The sequence below is a fragment of the Lacerta agilis genome, chromosome 5 (genome assembly GCF_009819535.1).
Source record: "Lacerta agilis isolate rLacAgi1 chromosome 5, rLacAgi1.pri, whole genome shotgun sequence".
Lineage (NCBI taxonomy): Eukaryota > Metazoa > Chordata > Lepidosauria > Squamata > Lacertidae > Lacerta > Lacerta agilis.
Window position 1 is genome coordinate 69,833,710 of NC_046316.1, and position 21,234 is coordinate 69,854,943.

Consider the following 21,234-nt stretch of genomic DNA (forward strand, 5'->3'; position numbering starts at 1 on the left):
TGAAGACATCTAGTCACCTTATCTACCTTATTTCTTTAACATATTGCTTCACAGTCCATATTGTATTATGCCATGTAGCAAGCAGGTCATTTGAACAGTTTGTCATGAACTTGCTCTTTGCGGCACTACCACAACCTTCTTGATACGTGGGTTTGAGCAGCAATGTTCATACACTCATGATGGATGATTCAGATGACCTTTTCTCTGTGTAGTGTGCAGAGCTATCTAGGACTGCCTTATTCCTCATTGCAACACCTAAGGCTGCAGAGGATGTGAAAAAGAGAAGAAGAAGAGTTTGGATTTGATATCCCACTTTATCACTACCCAAAGGAGTCTCAAAGCGGCTAACATTCTCCTTTCCCTTCCTCCCCCACAACAAACACTCTGTGAGGTGAGTGGGGCTGAGAGACTTCAAAGAAGTGTGACTAGCCCAAGGTCACCCAGCAGCTGCATGTGGAGGAGCGGAGACACGAACCCGGTTCCCCAGATTACGAGACTACCGCTCTTAACCACTACACCACACTGATTTGCTCACCTTGTTTTTAAAATCTTATATATCATGGGCTTGCAGTCTTTCTCTCCCTCTCTTTCCACATTCCTGAAGTCAACACAGGACACCAGGGAAGAAAAGATAGCACATGGGCTTTGTATTATGAATCTACTGTAGAGGGGCAGCAACAATTGACTGGGGGAAGGAAGTGTAATTGCTGTCTATACCACCGATCATCCTCAATCAAAACAACAACAAGGCCCTAGTTAGTGATTTGTGCAGGCCTTAGCAGTTCATATATCAATGCCCAGTTATTATGTGCAACGTTGTTAACCCATTGCTGGCAAACTGCCATTGACTGAAATATATGTAAAGCTTGCAACAGTAATAGTAACCCCCCCAGCCTGAAATATGGAAGAACTGTCCCCCTGACATCATAGGATAGTATACAGGCAAGGGAGCAACAACATCAAAATGGTTGTGATCTCTGGAGCATGTACTGTAGTTAACTAAATCCTCATCCTTCTCTCTATTGAATTAATTAGAAGAATAACATTCAAAGGCCTTTGTGTGCATGTGAGATAGGAATGGGAACGATGAAGCATGATCAGAGACTATGAGTGCATATGTAATGTCCCAGTAGCAGACAGACGGTGCCCTCGATTCCATTATTAAAAATTGCCACTGTCAGAAAAATTAAATGTAGTTGTATAATATATAGGGATGGTAATAAATTCTCATTCCTCCAGGCTCCAGGGATAGATTCAGCAAGGCTTTGCTTCTTCTCCGTTTATGCCCTTAATACATTTTCAAGCTCTGCATAATAAACATGGTTTCCATGCCTTCTGTGCTCCTTTTGATGCTTGCGATATACATGTTCGCTGGACCTCAGGCTGAGGACACCAACTGGGATTGACTTGGAGTTGATTCAGGCTGGAGTTCATATCCTCCTAAGCCCAAGTCTCCTTCGTAAATGTTTTCTTTGGTTGGATGATGGGGAGGGTCGATTCTGTTCTGTGCTGCCATTGGAGAAAGGTCTGAAGCAGCACAAGTCACAGACAGTTCATCGTTACTGACAATGAAGTCTGTATCATCATCCTTCAGTTGCTCCTAGGTGTTTTGTAAGAAAGGGGGAAAATGAAAAATAAATAAATGCTTTTCACTGACAGGATAAAGTCTTACAAGGTGGCTTTGCAGTTCCATTAAAATCTGACAGACTTGATTTGAATTGAATGCTGTACTGGTTTCCTTTACATTTACTCATATTAAATGGCAATGCATTGGCAGAAAATGGAGTTCTGTTTATTAATGGTTGGGTCCAATTGTTGTGCCTCCAGTGATGGAAGGACCTTTGATCTGGTGGAACTTACCATGAGTGGAACATGGATTGAAGCAATATTTGGCTCCCCCTCGGCCTTCAAACATCCATGTTACCTTCCCCAACCCACTGGAGAAACATTCTATTAGCTTTTGGAGGGCTTACTCTAGAGCATGGCTTTCCAAATTGTTCATGTTGTGACATACTTTTTAGACATGCATCATTTTGTGACACAGTAATTCAGTTTTACTAGCAAAACAGAGGTTAAACTAACCCCTTTCCAGCCCTGGGAGGAGCATGGGGACCCTTCACTCGACACACCTACACAATGCAGCCAACACACTAATGTGTCGCGACACACAGTTTGGAAAGCTCTGCTCTAGAGGCCTACCCAAAATAATGAAACGTGGACATGCAATTTTGCTACTTACTCCATATGCTTTAGGGCTAGTCAGCAATCTGGCCACAGGATTACACCATTCTGGTAAAGTTGTAGTAAGTGGTGGGCCAGAATGGGTGAGAAGTGGCTTCAAATATCTGTGAAAGATGTTAAGGGCAAGTTCTCGCCTTATGCATATGTTAAAACTATGAAGCACTACAATCACTGCGACTAGTGTTATAATAAACAAAAACAGGCAGTTGTCACCATCAACAAAAACAAACAAACATGGACAACGGGGAGTTTTGCTTCACTTTCACATGTAATGCAATTTCACATTTCTCACCTTCATTGTTCTCGTACACAGGGTTAATATTCAGCATGCCATGCAAGAAACTGTCTTTTTCAATAAACAAAATCCCACTGCTAATCTTTATAAGTATAGCTGTTAAAATATGAATGATGAAAATACATTATCTGTGAACAGATGATGCCTTAAAGATACTCATTACTGATAATCATCCCTGTCACAGAGAACTATTGAATTCCAAATACTCCACTACAAGGAAAGACAGAGCTGCAACCAAGGTCTCAGTGTTACCTCACAATGCTCTATTTGGAATGTCTTGACCACATTCACACCATACATTTAAAGCATGATGATACCACTTTAGACACTCATGGCTTCCCCCAAAGAAATCTGGAATCTCTAGTTTGCTAAGGGAGCTGAAAGTTGTTAGAAGATCCCTATTGCTCTCACAGAGCTACAATTCCCAGAGTGGTTTAACAGTCAATCCCACTTCACAGGGAATACTGAGATACTTATTACATACATATAATATATGTTATATGAGACACGGGTGGCACTGTGGTCTAAACCACTGAGCCTCATGGGCTTGCCAATTGGAAGGTCGGTGGTTCAAGTCCCTGTGACGGAGTGAGTTCCCGTTGCTCTGTCCCCACTCCTGCCAACCTAGCAGTTTGAAAGCACGCCAGGGCAAGTAGATAAATAGGTACCGCTCTGGCGGGAAGGTAAACGCTGTTCCCGTGTGCTCTGGCTTCCATCATGGTGTTCCATTGCGCCAGAAGCAGTTTAGTCATGCTGGCCACATGACCTGGAAAGCTGTCTGTGGACAAATGCTGGCACCCTCAGCCTGAAAAGTGAGATGAGGGCTGCAACCCCATAGTCCTTTGACTGGACTTAACCATCTAGGGGTCCTTTACCTTTTTTATCTATACATTAGATCCTACCTTTCCTCCAATGAGCTTGCAGTGGCATACATGGCTTCCCCCCTCCCCATTTTATCCTTACAAGCAACCCTGTGAGAGACTGGGACTGGCCAAGGCCGCCAAGTGAGCTTCCTGAGGATTTGAACTCTTGTCTCCCAGGCCCTAGTCCAACACTCTAACCACTACACTGGGTCTTTAGCTATGGTTGCCGCCTGAACTGCAGTTGTCAAGGGCACCTGCAATACACAAACTTCCTCTTGATGCTGCAGTTGCTGAGTGGTGAATATGCACACGTTTCAGCTTTAGCTTGTTTATCTAAACCTAACATGCCACCATCAACCTGCCTGGAATACCAAGTGATGCTGGGAACTTGTCAAGCCCAGAACTCTTAAGAAGAAATGTGATTGGAAACCAGAGGGGATCTAGTCAGGGGATGTGTACAGCAAGCTATCTGGGTGTATCGTTTTCATCTAACATCTGCGATGCCCTGAAAAGGTGCCCCGGCAGACAATTGCGGGCGAAAACTATTCAAGATGCAGCTGCATGGAGCACTTTGCATAAAAGAATCAAATGGCTAGTAATTGTCATGTATACTTGGCTTCCTTTGAAGTGCCCACTCAGCATTTTCCAAATAAAACCTCCACACCCCTTCCCTTGTCCACAAGCCAAACATATTTCATGAAATGTTAACTAACTTTACAGCAGGGGAGGGAGTGTGAAGCCGTTTCCTGTAATGTGCCCTTTCTCAGAATTCAACACATTCGTTTTACACTTCACACTTCGGTGCTCCTTTATATGAAATTATGTAAATACGCCAGAAACAGGCTTATGCTATTGTTTTGCACCTGTCGTTCCAATCTTTTCATCCAAAAGTGATTTATTGGGATGAAAGAAATCTGCTCATCTTGAGCAATTATATCATCGTCATATCTGTCGAGAATGATCCCTGCCAAGATTATTTGTAACTGATGTATCCTTTGACACTTTCCCAGGGTGCTATTTCCCTGTATCAGGAGAAGCTAGTCACCCGCTACTTATTCGCGGCATTTAAGAAACCCTTCTCTCTCTCTCTCTCTTTTTACATTTGATCACATTCTTTTGCAAGGAAAAAAAGGATAGGAAATAAAAAGGCATTGAAGCTAAATAATGGTCTTGTAGTAATAGCATCCAACGGTTTTGTAGTAAGAACAACAACACTCTCATGTTGACCAACGATGAAGGATCTTTCATTTCACTTAAAAAGGTTCAGCTTTTACCACTGGCCATGATCCAAAGGTTCATATGCACAGAGGAGGCTGATCTATGAGTGCAATGGGGCACTGCCCCACCAATCTCAGTTGCCCTCAAGCTAGCTACCACTTGCCTGCATGCTTACTTACAAACAATAGGGGTGATTTGCCTGTCTGACCCCACCTGCTGACTCTCCCTGTCTTCTGCCCGCCAAGTCTCAATAGGCACCAGTTACCAGTGTATGTGCATGCTGGGATTTTTCAGGTTCCCCTGCCCACCATACACTTCTACAAAAATATTTTCCCGAAGGTCAAGAGGACCATCGTCGAGAGCAGCTTTGGATGGAATATTAAGGGCTGCAGCTGGAAGGGGAAATTGCCAATGGCTCCATAGTGTCTGGAAGAACCTTCAATACTCACAACATGTCTCTGGCCACTGTTTTGCATTAAGGTAATGATTCAGTCAAAGCTAAGCCAAAGCCCCTTGCTTAACATTATTCTGCTGGAATCGGGGGGGGGGGAACATAATACTGTAGTTCTTAACTGTAGGTGAATCATGCCTTACATTCTGGAAACATTCATTTATTCTAATTTCATGGTATGAGAAACACACAATGTCCTTGAAGTACAAGGGGGGAAACAATGTTCCCTTTAAAACTCTGTATTACGAAACTCTTTTAATAAACAAATGGCCCCAGGAGGTTTGTCATAGTTTGACTGGGACCCAACAACCAAATGTTCTGTTTGTACAGGATGCCCAAGTCAGAGTTAATTTGCAGACCTTTGTGGATGGGCAGTTTTACCCGGAGAGCGGTGCTTTCTGTTGTGTGCAGGCTCTTCATCACTTAAGGCCATGTAAACCAGTTGCCAGAGGGTTTGGGGTTAATCTTAACATGCTGTAATTTTGGGCAGCCTTCCCTCAACCTGGTGACCTGCAGACGTTTAAGGACTACAGTTCCCATTAGCCCTGGCTTGCAAAGCAATGATAGGAATTGTAGTCCAAAACATCTGGAGCACACCAGGATGTGGAAGGATGATTTCAGAGTGCAGGTTTGCAATGTGTGTTTCCATATTTGGGTTGATAGAACGCAAGAGGCTGTCTGATAGCAAATCCCATCCAGCCCTATGATTGTCTACGCTAACTTGTAGCGGTTTTCCAGCATCACCTGCAGAGATCTTTCCCATCACATGTTGCCTGGTCCTTTTAACAGAAGATGCTAGGGATTAAAGCTGGGATCTTCTGATGCAAAGCACGTGCTCTACCACTGAGCGATGGTCTGCCTCCTGATATGATATGTGCATATAATGGGAACAGGTTAGTTACCTTCCAATATTGCGTAAAGCACTGCTGCAGTTTTTACAAAACAGTGCTGGGGGAAATATTATTTGTCTTGTTGCACCCCAAGGAGACATAGCCTTTCAGCATCACATTTTTTGCTTTTGTGTAGAAAATCTGTCTTCTGCAAGTCTACTCTTACTCCTGATGAGCTTTGGCTTCCAGTGGAGCCAATTCTCTGGTGCTGGCTGGGTACTTCTGATTTTGTAATAACCTATCAACCTCTTTGTTGCGTAGTTAACTCGTTATTATTTTGCCTGCTTTGGAGCTCCGCTCCTGGTGGACTGTTTTTATTGTTTTAATAAATGGAACTATTATGTTTCCTCTTGATTATTGACACAATGGTTTATTCCTCTCACAAAAATTGTTGTTGGCATCCATCTGTCTCGGGAGACAATGGGAGAGTGTGCCTTCAGGGGTGAAGTCAAACTGTTGGAGAGATACAGTGCTTGCTGTGGCTGTAAAGACCGATACGGAAGAGACGCATTTTGTTGCCGCAGGGACAGATGAAGGCATCTGGTTGTGCTCATGCAGGTGTACCATGGCATTTCTTCTTTTTTGCAATTCTCCCAGACAAACGGGGGAATTCTAATCTGCGTGCAGTAGCGTTGCTTACTTCTAAAGCATGTCAGATCTGAGTTTGCCACAGCGTCTCTCTTCTCTCTCAAGAAATGTTCTGGTGAGATGTCTGCCAACATTTCCAGTTCCATAGTTGTATGGAGTAACAACCGAGGAAGGTGGGAGCTGTCCAAAGGCAACCATCCAAATGGCAAGCAGGGAAAAGTTGTCTACATAACTATTGTAGCACTGCTCTATACTTGACAGAGCTATGGATGCTGCTTGCATTTTCCCCCTCCTTCGGGTGCAGCACTCTGGCTGATATTCAGTTCTATTTAGATGGAACAAACTAAGAACATAAGAATGGAACAGCTGGGATTCAGGGGCATATTGCCTCTGATACTGGAGGTAACATAGCCAGCATGACTAGTAGCCAGTGATAGCCTTATGCTCCATGAATTTGTCTAATTTCCTTTTGTCCAATGGGTGACCACCACTATATCTTGGGTAAGGAATTCCATAATTTACCTATTCATTAGTGAAGGACCTCTTTCTGTCTGCCTTCAATCTCCCAGTTTTTATTTTATTGGATGAACTCTAGTTCTATCAGCTATTCCCTCTATCATGTCCCCACTTAATCATGTTTTTTTTATTTCTAAACTACCCCTCTCCCATTGTAACCCTTTACCATAGAGGATTTGCTCCAACCCTTTTGCATTGTGGCAACCACAACTTATGTGTGGCATTCTATGGGCTATCACCAACTAAGTCCTATTCAGAGCAGACCAATTGAAATTAGTAGGTGGGTCTACTTTGAGTAGAACTAACATTAGGTACTACCCAAAGGTACATAGATTTGTGTAAAGGCATAATGATATTGGGAGTTTTATTTTCAACCCCTTTCCTAATTATCCTTAACATGGAATTCATCTTTTTTCACATCTGCTATCCACTGGGTTGACTTCTTCATTGAGCTATCTGCTGCCCGTTGGCATCTGTCTGTCTCAGGAGACAATGGTGGAGTCAAATGGTTGGAATACATGGAGAGACATGTTTTTGCTGCAGTTTGGGCAAATGAAGGTGTCCGGTTGTGCACCATGGTGTTTCTTCTCTCTGTGCTCCTCCCTGTGCAAGACATTCCCACATGGTGGGGTTGATGCTGCCAGCATTCCTGTCATTTTTGCAGACATCTCTGTAATGTAGAGGACTACTTGGTCTGCCAATGGGCCTGGTGCCTGAAGCCAGCTCCCCACAGAGCTATCTGCTAAGACCCCTGCAGTTCCATGCTGCACCCCAACCCTGTATCGTAGGCTTGTAACTCTGGAGTACCTGCCCTAATCCTCTATTTTTGCTGCGACCACCTGCGTGCAACAGGACTGAGGGATCATAACTGCATCACATTTCTTTCCCCTGCTCCACCATATGGATTTTGAGGTTATTATTACTGGAAAACCCACCCACATTAAAATAATGGAATTGATTATGCAATCACAAGATTCACTATTCTAAGTTTCCTGTGGCTTAACATTGAAACACAGCAAGTTTCGTAACAATGGCATCCACAAGGGTCCATAAACACATACTAGGTGCAGGCAAATGGGCCATACGAAAAACAACATTTAGGATTTTAAGGAAACCATAAGCAAACTGACTAAGTTTCTGACTAAACATGCAGGGAGTTATCTCCTCCCAGCATTAAAAAGGAACATGGCAATGCAGTGTTTTGAAAAAGCCATTTCTTTAGGGAATAGGACCTTGTGTTTCAGGACACAATTTCAAGCTGGTTACCTAGGAGGAGAGAGCTTCCTGAATGGATACACAAACCATTCTTCAAAGAACATTCTAGAAGGAAACAAAATAGCATGGAGCAAAAGAACAGCAAAGCAATAAATCAGGATATAATTGCAGATTTAGCATTCAATGGGAATACAAGAACACAGTTGCACTCGGGGCTTCATTTACAAGAACCACTTCAAGGCACTTTTCTTTAGTAAAACTTGATTAGTCACTGGGTTGGAGCACAGTAGCTCAGTTTAGTGACTCAATATATACATAAACAAACCAACCCTTGCTGGTCTATTTGTGTACGATGGCCATTCAATGAATCATACCATTTAATGAGTAATTATAGTTCATGGTTCCTTGCTAGCAAGTACACTGGCAAGGTTGGAAAGAGCTGAACCAAGATTTAATTTCCAGGCCCGCAGTCCTGGATCCATGGGAAAAAGTTCTGATTGCGGTCCCATCTGATCTCTAGATTCCTGATGAACTGGGTGGGAATATCTGGAGTTTGCTTTAGAATGGCTTTTGCACACAGAGCCAGTCATATGGGTTTGGATTCCAAGAGTCTTTAACTTCACCTTCTCAACTCTAGCCTGATTTTCTTCAGATGTGGTAGTCTCAAGGCTGGCAGGATGAGACCAACCCCTTCTCCCTCTTCTTCCTAGGTGGATCAGCATCACTGGGGGTAGCAGGGAGAATCAAGCTCATTACCTGATTCCTGGCCTTGGGTCTCAGTTCCACCCTCTCTGGTCAAATTGCCTCATTCATTACCCAGGATTACAGGAATTGGGTTCTGTCAGTGTACAGTCATGGTCTCAATCTACTACTTTTCAATTATAGGCAAGTCTTTGGGGACCAAGACGGGGAAGGGAGAAATCCTTCCAAAATCCTGGTTCATTGTACTGAATTAAGGTCACCAACACTCTACTGCTCCACCAAGCAGGGACAGTATCTCCATTCACTTGGAGCTGCAGGTGGTGGTGGGGATGTAATTCTTTCTGGTCTCATTCCCTACATGGAGGGATGGTTAAGATTATCTTTGAAGATGCTGCCTTCTCTCTTTCATGGCTTTCCCCTCAGCAGGTCTGACAGACAGGGGGAGGCCTTTCATTAAATACCACAGGAATGATTGTGACAGTTGAGATAATAAAAACAACAACAACCCTATTCAATCAATATAAATTATGGCAAATGAAGGAAATAATTGCAAGTGTTACCTTTAAATTATGCAAGTGTTATCTGTTAAATTATGCAAATGTTATCCTTTGAGTTATGTCATCAGGACTTTCTGAAGGATTTTCTAGGATCTAGGAGCATATTTTTATGTCGATTCCTCTTCTCCTTTGGGGATACATTTCCACATAAACTAGCAATGCCTTAAAAGAAGATATTAGTGACTGTTGCCCTGTGACATCAAGGGAACTGTTTAATAGTAATAATAAGAACCAGGGATTTCTTTCAGGGGGACAGTTCTGGCACCTCTCAGGTGGGTGCATTGCCATTCTAAGAGAGTGAGGGAGGTGCTCATGGTGAGTTCCAGCACCTCTTTTCTAGAAAATAGCACTGGTGATAATAAAAATAATATTTATTTATCCCTTCCTCCCAAAGGAGCACAGGGTAGAAAACAACAAAATAATGCAAACATTTTAAGAACATTAATCCTTAGCACTGTAGTCCTTCCACATAGTTTGCCTTGTGTGAATCTGAAAGAGCACCGTATCTCCCACCAGGCTTTTGCCTCCGATGATGCATAGGCAATGATAAACTAGGAGGAAATGCAGCACTCTGATCCCCTCCCCTGGCAGCTGGCTCAAAGAGAAAAATCTGAGGATGGGAGCCTTTGCCTTTGGCTCCTTCTTCAGTCTCCACATGCAGAGGTCTTGAGGTGTTGAGATCCTCACGACAGATCCCCTGTACTCCCACCTGCGCCTATTCTCTAAGGTACTCGTGATCAGAGCCTTTTTAATTTATTTTTTAAAAGCATATTTCTCTGTGTTACCTGAGACATTGTAGATTTTAGTCAGGTGTCACTTTCAAAGAGTTTTATGACATTTCAGTGCCATTTGTAACTCACAAATCACAGTGGTGCCAATGATGGATTAAAAAAACAACAACCGCAGAGTGATGGTTATGAACGCTCTGCTTCTGTTTCTGATTGACTTCTTTCCTTTTTGCTCTTTTGTGCACCACACAGAACAAATTAATATGATGGCATTGCTTCCCAAAGCTAGACATTTATAGAGAAGGGAGCACAATTAAGTACAGCCTAAACAGAAGGACACAGAAATTGGTTTCTGGTTTGCCAGAAGCGGCTTAGTCATGCTGGCCACATGACCTGGAAGCTGTACACTGGCTCCCTCAGCCAGTAACACGAGATGAGCGCCACAACCCCAGAGTCGAACATGACTAGACCTAATGGTCAGGGGTCCCTTTACCTTTAAACAGAAGGAAGAGAACCTGGGAGAAAAAAAGAACTGGCCTTGGATTAATAACTAATAGACCAATTAAGTGCTTCCAGACACTCTTTAGAATACAGAAAACTACCTGGCCTTCATCTGAATTCATCCAGTTGCTGAGCAGAACAGATTTATTTATACACTGTAATTTGTACGCACCAGGCTAAATGTGGCCTGTCACTCATGTATTCTGGCCCACTTGGCGCTTATGCTTTGAGGTAAGACTCAAAACAAATATTGGGCTTTAACAAGGGATTTCTAAAAGAAGATAGGCAAGCTGGAACTTTGTTTCACAGGAGAGCAGATACAGTGGGAATAAAGGAAATCTGTGGAAAGGAGAGAACCCGTGGAATCAGAATTCTCTGAATACAAACCCTATAGAAGGACAAGAAAAGGAATACTGTAGGGTGATGTTGCTCTGTACAGGAAACAGTGTCCTATAAGCTAGAAATCTCAAAAGGGGTAGACCCTGTACAGTAAGGTAGGTAAGGTCAAGGACCCCTGGACAGTTAATCCAGTCTAAGGTGACCCAGGGGGTTGCAGTGCTCATCTTGCTGAGGGAGCCGACATCTGTCCACAGAGAGCTTTCCGGTCATGTGGCCAGCATGACTAAACCGCTCCTTGTGCAACAGAACACTGTGATGGAAATCAGAGCACATGGAAACACCATTTACCTTTCTGCCGCAGCGGTACCTATTTATCTACTTGCACTGGTGTGCTTTCGAACTGCTAGGTTGGCAGAAGCTGGGACAGAGCAACGGAGCTCACCCCGTCGTGGGGATTCGAACCACTGACCTTCTGATCTGCAAGCTCAAGAGGCTTAGTGGTTTAGACCACAGTGCCACCCTCTCCCCTTCTACTCTCTACAGTAGTTAACAGAGTTTAAGATGGAGGCAAGAGCCTGTGTTGGGAGAAAAACTTGAGGTCATTTGCCCCACCCTTCTCTTGTAACTAAGGATAGGTAAATATGTCATTGTAGGAACTTACCCACTGCATTAAGCCATATACTGATATTGTCATCTGATTTTTAAAGTGTTTTCTGCTGATTCTTAGAGGAATGAGATTTCACCATATAGATAGATTTACATGTACACTTTACCCTAGTACAGGGGTCAGCAAACTTTTTCAGCAGGGGGCCAGTCCACTATCCCTCAGACCTTGTGGGGGCGGGCTATATTTTTTGTGTGGAAAGAACAAATTCCTATGCCCCACAAATAACACAGATATGCATTTTAAATAAAAGGACACATTCTACTCATGTAAAAACACACTGATTCCTGGACCGTCTGAGGGCCGGATTTAGAAGGCGATTGGGCCGGATCTGGCCCCCGGGCCTTAGTTTGCCTACCCATGCCCTAGTATATGCATTCTTGTACACATTACTTGACAGAATGAATTTTGAAGAATGGTCATGTCTTGTTGTGTAGTGTTTCAAAAAGTGAGTTCATCTTTAAATGCAAGTGAAATTGAATTTCTCCCCCTATCCAAACTTAGGAGTGAGTTTGGAAGTGGGTGTGAGCTACGAGGGATTGGAGGCTAGCTAGCTGCTCCCTGATCTCCCTTCTGAAAGCGTGACAACAGCATTTAATTACTGATATCACAGTAAATGGTTCACATCTGGAGAACACGTTGGACCTAGCAACCCCATGCATGTGTATTAAATACAGCTATCTTTTTATTTTCGCACCTCCGGCTAGTTTTATATTTAACAGATTTCAGCCTCAACCTCCACAAGGCTACAAATGCCATTTTCCATTTTATTTCCTCCTTTCCTTCTCTTAACAGTTGTCACAAGTTAATGCCTGGGTGACTACACCTGCTCATACTGGCCTATCTCCCTGGCTGTATCTTTATTTGCTTGATTTAGTCCAGTAACAGCTTCGAAGGCACATCACCCATATAACCCTGCCACATTAACAGAGAAATAAATCTGCCTCCTTTGTGCAGGAATCTGCATTTTTTCCTCCAACTTTGACAATGATCTGCTGAGGAAGGAAACTGAGCCACTGCAGTCTCTAAAAAAAAAGAAAAGGGGGGGAGACACCTTAGTGTGTGCCCCAGGATCTTCCAATATAGCTTCCATACCTGTAAAACAATAAGAATGACCATTCAAGAATGAACATGGGAAACTGCCATTGTTAAGGCATGAGGAAGAAGAAGAAGAAGAAGAAGAAGAAGAAGAAGAAGAAGAAAAGAAGAAGAAGAAGAAGAAGAAGAGTTGGATTTGATATCCCGCTTTATCACTACCTGAAGGAGTCTCAAAGCGCTAACATTCTCCTTTCCCTTCCTCCCCCCCAACAAACACTCTGTGAGGTGAGTGGGCTGAGAGACTTCAGGAAGTGTGACTAGCCCAAGGTCACCCAGCAGCTGCATGTGGAGGAGCAGAGACGCAAACCCGGTCCCCAGATTACGAGTCTACTGCTCTTAACCACTACACCACACTGGCTCTCTAAATGTCTAAAGGTAGACATTTATCCATCTATCCCAGTACTCTGAAAAGCAGGCAGGTCTGGTCCTACCATTAGGCAGATGGAGGTGACTGTCTCAGATGCTGGAGAGGTGTACAGAATGGCAGCAAAGTGTCAGAGGACAGAGGGGTGTGGGCTGTTAAGCCATTCCTGTGTTCCTTAAGCTAGCCTGCTGCCCTCAGGTATGATGATATTTTTAAAATTGGAGATGCTAGAGACTGAACCTGGGATGCTCTGCATTCAAAGCTTGTGTTCTACCACTGAGCTATATCACTAATCCCTAAACATGCAAGGTGGGTCGGAATCATTCTTTTCATATTGGTAGTTGAGAGATGGTGACTCATGAAAGACCTCCTATTGCGTTTTTAGCTGAGTTGACATTTGAAACAATGACTTTCTGGCTTATATCTGACATGCTTTCCCTCAACACAGCTTTATCTGTCTTCCTTTTGCACAGATTCCTAGTAAGCATAATTTACTGAGCTGATGTGCCCAGACTTTACCACACAAGAAGATAACTTATCTTCCCCATGAAGCTGATTTTGATCTTCTTGCAATTATAGCACTAGCAGCACAAAGCACTTACTATCCAAAGCTCATTTCATTTTGCATGCTGCAACTGATAAACTCAAACCACTGAGGGCAGACTTTGGGCTCTCAAATTTCAGTGGTGCCCTGTGTACAGAAAATTTGGCACCCCTCCCCACCTCTTGCACACTGTTCTACAGCAATGTTGTGGTGCTCCCTGCGGCCCAGCACCCAGTGCATCTGAACCGGTTGTGCTACCCTAAAACCACCTCTGCTGAGGGCTTCACACTATACACGATGATTGTGGATGCTGCAGAGCTGCCAATGTTACACTGGTGTTTTGTGCAATAACATGTAATGGAAAAACACTGAGAAGTCACTGTAAGAAATACCAGTGCATCATTGATGTAGCCAAGGATAACAATTGCCGTACAAAATATGAAGTGGACCTTAATCCCAGATCAATCCATTCAGATGATGACAAGATGCACACTACATTAAATAAGGTACCAGACGTCCCCGTTTCCCGGGGACAGTCCCTGGATTTACAAATCAGTCCCCTGACAAAATCCTATCATTCCTATTGAAAAGTGTCGCCGGATTCATTGGAAAAAAATCTGGTAACCTTACATTAAAACCATCAAAAAATCTTGACAGGAACAAGTGTGAACTGATTCTATCTCCCTGTCACTAAGTAAATATCTAGATAGTAAATTAAGCAATGCATTGTGATACAATTATCTTCTACATTTTTGTTTCTCATGAATCAAATGCGTGTGGCTGTTTATGTGTGGGTGTCAGGGAAAGGGGGTGATGCCAGCAGTATTCCATTTGCTCATCTTTCTTGTTACTGAAAAGGAAGTATCAGGCAAGAAGAAAGTAATGAGTTGTATTACTGTACTAAATCAAGTCTTACATTTGTCATGATTATTTGCTGCTGTTTCATTGCTGAGTTTCCATGAGCTTTGAGCCTCTCCCTTTTTAAAGGTGACACAAATAGTACTTTGATTACCAAATCTCATAATTGCTTTCCTGTCGAATGTCTCGGCAGCATTTCTCTGGAAATGCATTCAAATAATAGCCATGGTCCAGTCCTGGTCTCTCCATCACCTCATAGATGAAAATAGAGACCAGTTTCTGTCCACAGGTAAGGGGTGGAGCATGACAGTTCAGTGGGTGGAGCCAGGACAATTCAGATGACATAGGCCAATGAAGTACAATGTAAGTAGGATGTTCAAAATAAGAATATGTGAAAGAAAACCTACTTCCAAAGCAAGTGAAAAACACAGGATTAGATCCAAAGAATCACTAATAGGAGTTAATCTGGTGCAACTGTGGGACATCTTCTTTCTAGGTACAGCTCCTAGATCTCCAAAAAGTTACTTTTAAGGGTCAGGGAGGGGTGCCAACTTGAATAAAATATGGGGGGCGGCGGCAAGTAAACCCCAAATCAATCATAAGGTGCCACATGCACACCATTTGAATGTCAATGCCCAACAACTTTAGGGGGTCCTGGCTCTCTTAAATATTTTATTGGTGGGGGGACCTTTGCCCCTAGGAGGTGGCTCCTATGGAGTCAGGGGACCTTCATGAATGTCATGAGAGGAAGCACAGGGAAATGTAGGTGGGGTTTGGGTGATAGGAATCAGTGGGAACTGAAGACTCCCTCTTTGCACAGCATTGCACTCGTGCAATGGCTTCTCTGGATAAATCTGTTTTTTTATATTGTTGATGAATATCAGAAGTGTCATGCTGGGTATGATGCAGTAAATAAACTAGCTTCAGGTGGGTTGCTGTTCACTTGCCAGGAAGCTAGTGTAGCAGCTACATCACCTGATGAGCCACTTCTGATTAATGTAGCGGAAATTGTTAGATATAGTATGGTAACATTTGGGTGTTGAATTTCAGAACAGGTTTGGGTTTTTTTAAAGAGTACTTTTTAAATTCAGCGTGTTGTAGATTGTATAATTTTGACTCTCTCTTTTTTTAGATCCCTTGATAAACAGATTCTTGAAACGTTTGGACAAAAAACACTTGTACATCTGCCTCTTTTCTACTTTTGACTTGTTCTATACTTGTTTTTGATCCTCTTTCAGGGGAGTTAACATCCTTCCTGCTCTCATTCTCCAGCATTGTTTGCTGACCAGATTAAGGCAGGTCCCACGCCTGCTTTGAAATCTGTTGAGAGATCAGATATAGACCTCCTGCATCATGTCTTGCTTGGGCTCTTAGCTTTTATTCAATACAGTATATTTAAAAAGATTGTAACTCTTTCATAAGCATACACACCCATCCATACATAACATGCCTTCACCCACCCACTCCTCTCCATCCATACCAGCACTGGGTCTTACTTTCCCCCCCTTTTGCAGCCACTGCCAAAATTGGTGCGGGTCTTGGAGGTAACCAGAGGAATTGCTTGTGAGGAGAGGGCATTTCAGGCCCTCATACCACTAGGGTCACCTACTCCTGCTATAGTGCAACACCTAACAGCAGAAGAAAACCATCTGCTCTCCTAGAGATCACATCTTTGTTTAGGCCGAACTTCCAATCACCGTCTCTGGTAATGTTTGGCAAATCATTCGGGTATTGTGGGAGAAAAGCATATAAGCAAAAGGAAGCATGTGGGTGAAACTCAAAAACAGGAGAAGACCTTTAGAAAAACAGTGGATATGGCAGAAAACATTGCCCCCCCCACCCCAATGTGGCTTTGAAAATATAGTATGACGAAAGCCTTGCATGGAATAGAGCAAAGGGAAGCAAACAAATCTACTCTCCATTTCAGATCACCAAGGCACCGGGGAGTATTGATCAGCTAGAGACTTATTGTATGCTTGCTGCAGCACGGAACCATTCTCAGCATGGAGTCTGTTAAAACAACTTGTTTATTATCTTTATAGTTCCCATATCCCCACTCTACTCAACGATATAATGTTTAGATCAGTGTTTTTTCAACCTTTTTTGGGCAAAGGCACACTTGTTTCATGAAAAAAATCACGAGGCACACCACCATTAGAAAATGTTAAAAAATTTAACTCTGTGCCTATATTGACTATATATATATTGACTATATAGGCTTGCACCCCGAGCCAAGGGGTGTCATGTGACGATGGGGTCAACTTCGGGAGGTAGATTCCGAGTGGTTACTTTAATGCAAAGAGCCCTTTCGGATTCGCGGACCCAGAGTTGCCTCTCCCACGCCCCGTCCTGGCACCCCGGATCGCCCCCCTCATGTACCCCCACCCAGCCACCCATAAATGGCAGGCAGAAAAGGCAGTTGCGCCCCCACCCGCAGGCACCGACCCCCGGCAGCTGCGAGAGCCTGATCGCGCTCGGAAGGCGCCTGGGCTTCCGAGAGCACCGCTTTCCTCGCGGGTCCCGTCGAGCCGGAGAAAGCAGCGCCGCAGCCCGAGCGGATCAGGCGCCGCCGCGCGGCTCACCTTTCATCGCGGCGATCACCAAGCACAGCATTTGGCGGCAGCGGCTGCGCTCTCGGGGCTCGCCGTGCGCCTCCTGCACGCTCACGGGGCAGCGTCCGCCTCTTCAGCAGGCGCCTGCCAGCAGCCCCGACCGGCCCCTCTCTGCTTCAGCAGCAATTTTTCCCACGGCACACCAGGCAACATCTCGCGGCACACTAGTGTGCCGCGGAACAGTGGTTGAAAAACACTGGTTTAGATTGCAGCATCTGGAAGCATGAGACAAATTATTCTTAGACATCCTGTTGTGGGTCTGCTAGTAATACAGGTCTAGGGTCCCCCCCCCACCGTTTGCACCTTCAAGACCATGTTATTTTCTTCTTTTTACATCATTATTTCCATGCTTTCAGCCAACACAATATTTCACATTGACATGATTAATATCAACTGAAATGGGATTAAATCTAATTCTTTCCCTCAATAATGAGAGCATTCACAAATAAAAGGGCTAGATAAGCATTTGTTAAAGAAAAAACAAAACCATTAAAATTGGGTATGTTTAGCCTGGAGAAGAGAAGGTTAAGGGGTGATATGATAGCCATGTTCAAATATATAAAAAGATGTCATATAGAGGAGGGTGAAATGTTGTTTTCTGCTGCTCCAGAGAAGCGGACACGGAGCAATGGATTCAAACTACAAGAAAGAAGATTCCACCTAAACATTAGGAAGAACTTCCTGACAGTGAGAGCTGTTCGGCAGTGGAATTTGCTACCAAGGAGTGTGGTGGAGTCTCCTTCTTTGGAGGTCTTTAAGCAGAGGCTTGACAGCCATCTGTCAGGAATGCTTTGATGGTGTTTCCTGCTTGGCAGGGGGTTGGACTAGATGGCCCTTGTGGTCTCTTCCAACTCTATGATTCTATGATTCTATGTTTCCCTTTTTTGGGTAGCTTATTTTGTTTTTGTGTGTTGTTATTTTTTTATTATGGCTACGAGCTACAAAAATTGAAAGTGGTCTGAGCCTCTCTGGATCTCTAGGAGGGCCTGCTTTACTCTAATGAATACATTTTCAACGAATTGTAATAACTCCAGTTCATTTTTATCTACTTTGATTTGATTGTTGCTTATATTTTCCTATTCTAGGACCCCCCCCCCTTTGCCATTCAGGATAGTGACAGCAAGAGACCTTCAAAATGAATTCTTCTGGTTATTAATGCACTGATTTTCTTCTTGTTGAATTCTATCTGATACTGGCAACTGGCTGCAATGAATTTTAGCATGTTACTGTCAATCATAGCAGCTTATCTAACTTTTACTTGGGTTGAAATTGGAAATTCCTAAATAATGTGACACACAGCCTTAGGTTGTTCTCACCACAGTGATTCCTGGCAGAGTGTCTTCTGTTCCAGGAACATGACAGATAGTGTGTTTTTACGCAGTCACTGCCATTAAGCTAGGGCTGTTTTTGTGTGAAAGCTGGCTTGTGCATCCTTCTCGGTAGAAAAAAGAAAAAAACAGCTGCGTAAATAAACAATATGCATACACTTCTCACCACTCGAAAGCCCACCCCCATTCTTATAGCTGACTTTGAGGGACAAGAGCAGGGGGCTGTTCTCGCACACCCGTCAACTGATCCAGAAAAAAAAAAGTTACATCCCATTTTTTTCTTGAGAGAGGACAGCAGCCAAAATGGCTGTCGTGATCTTGCGCAATTTCAGGCTGCACTTCTTTCAGGCATGGCACAAAAAAATATGCGTTTTGGGGTGCTGCCCAAGATTGCTCCCTGAAAAAGCGCTTTTTCAGTGCAGTGAACTTCCATGTACATTTTGGGGTGCTGTGCCTGAAAAAGCGCTTTTGGGCGGGGCCGCAATCTCACACTAGCCATGTGACTTGTCCAGTAGTGCAGACCTGGAAGATGGCATTCTGGATTTGGGCTGTGTCATGTTGGGAAGGTACAGTTGTACCTTAGTTTTTGAACAGAATGCATTCTGGAAGTCCATTCGACTTCTGAAACGTTCAGAAACCAAGGCGCAGCTTCTGATTTCCTTCTGATTGTGCAGGCACGCCAGAAACAATAGCAGAAGCAGCACCAGATGTTCAGCTTCCACCCCCCCCTGGAACACTCACTTCTGGGTTTTGATCATTCAGGAGCCGAAACATACGAGTACCAAGGCATTCAACATCCAAGGTATGGCTGTATAGTCTTATTTCTCCCCATGACCCTCTCCCAGGAACAGACAAACCAGGGCAACCACTAATCTGAAGTACCACCTCCTTATATTGGGTGTTAAGATACAGAAGCAGCCCTCTTTTTACTGCCCTCAGAAGTTTGGTGTGTGTGGCAACTGAGAAATTGGAACAACTTCATAGCAGCAGCCGATCGGGTGCCTGGCGTGGCGTGCGTGCCCTGTGCCCAGGGATGGGGCCAGCCGCCTGCAGGTCGGGGCCAGCTGGGGCAGGATGCTCTGCGAGGCCTCCGAGGAGTCTGCCTGCCTCCTCCCACTCAGATGCCCTATAACTGAGGGAGAGGCAGCGGGCGGACTGTTTGGGTAGCGCGGAGCCTGTGAGTGCTCAAGGCACCGCATCATTCCCAGGAGAGACGTGTGGCTTGGGTGCACTGCAGTCCCCATGGTGAGTGCCGCCGGGCATTTTGTCACCCCCTCAGTGGTGACACCCGGGGCAGACCCCACCGCAACTCCCTTCCTCCGCCCCTGCATAGCAGTATGACATAAAAAAGATAGTATGACAGCTGGTGGGCACATCATAATATGCATGTCATAAGTAATAAGATCAGATATTCCTTGCAGCCAAATGTAAAAAAAGAGTGAGTTTACACTAGCATTTCATTAATCTATATAAATAATCCTACTGCCACTGGGCCTTAGTTGACTGGTGGCAATTTGGTGCTAACTTATGTCTGAAGGATCTGGCAGAAGTTTAGTATTTTGTCCCCTATGATCCTTGAAGAGAGCAGACAGTTCAGGAGTAGAAGTATATCTAATCCTTAGGAGAGAAATAACACTTTTCAGTCTTACTGAAAAATGGCAGAACCCTCCATTTTTCCTTGCCGCAATGGACTAGTCAACACTTTTCTTCCCAGAGCCAAACTAGACATGATGCTGTGTGAATGCATCAACACACACTTTATTTGTTTTCCCTGTCTTAATTTAGTAATGAATAATGAGTGATGAAAATCATTTAAAATAGCGTTCGAAAGCTGCTGGGAAAGAATTTTTGAAGTCTGCCTTGAGAACTGCAGTTATTACACACCCAGTAATCCATGCTCAGATGCATGAGTGCTGCTATTGCCTGTTGACTGCAGTTCTGACCGTGCTTATAAGGAGCTAGGTTCTGAGTTAAGCAGTACTTAAGTTCTAAGTAGTTCTAAGTAGGCCGACGTACATACATTTTGGCTGCATAAGCGGCCAGATTAGATGTGTGCAATGCATTCAGCATGTTTCTTTTTAGAATATCTAGCAACTACACATTTAAAATTTTGATAAAACAATCAAAACTTTATTATTTATTTTCCAGAACTATACAAGGAACCTTTGCATCGCTTCATAGCACAATTCAAAGTCCAGTACCGAGAACCTTGGCATATTTACTCTGAAGGAAGCCTCACAATGCTGACTGCATAGGATTGTAGCCAAATGCCATTCTAGGTTAAAACATAAGCCAAACCTCTTGGGGGCAGGGGATGCTCTCTGGGGTTTTTTATATGTCTGTTTCTCAGGGTAGGATTCATTATGTGTTTTGTTTTTGTTTCTGTGGAAGAAAGAGGATATTCTCTACTCCATTTGAACTGATAAAATACCCATGAGATTCTGCAAAGCCCACATCCTATCTTGGATTTCAAGGCAAAAGTGGAACACAATAAACTAGCAACAATGGCTTTAAAAAGAAATAAGAGAGTGTGCAGATGGGAAGAAAAATACAGAAATCTCGCTGAGCAGAATTGTTTTGCCTTTGGGTGAATTACAAATTCAGAGTCTTCCATGATTGCATTTTTAAAGGGAAAGATCTGCATCAGAAAATGGGACAATAT

General features: G+C 43.7%; 1 protein-coding gene across 1 annotated transcript in view; it reads right to left on the minus strand.

Moving 5' to 3' along the window:
• Nucleotides 1-565: 565 nt before the first annotated feature.
• SLC9A9 (solute carrier family 9 member A9) overlaps nucleotides 566-21,234 on the minus strand; it is a 216,589-nt gene continuing 195,920 nt past the window's right edge. Inside the window, exons 14-15 of the mRNA XM_033148180.1 lie at nucleotides 2,240-2,345; nucleotides 566-1,600 (exon numbers count right to left, since the gene is read on the minus strand). Of these exons, the coding sequence (XP_033004071.1) occupies nucleotides 1,379-1,600; nucleotides 2,240-2,345 (328 nt within the window). The 3' untranslated portion in view covers nucleotides 566-1,378. The remainder of the gene's footprint in view (nucleotides 1,601-2,239; nucleotides 2,346-21,234) is intronic.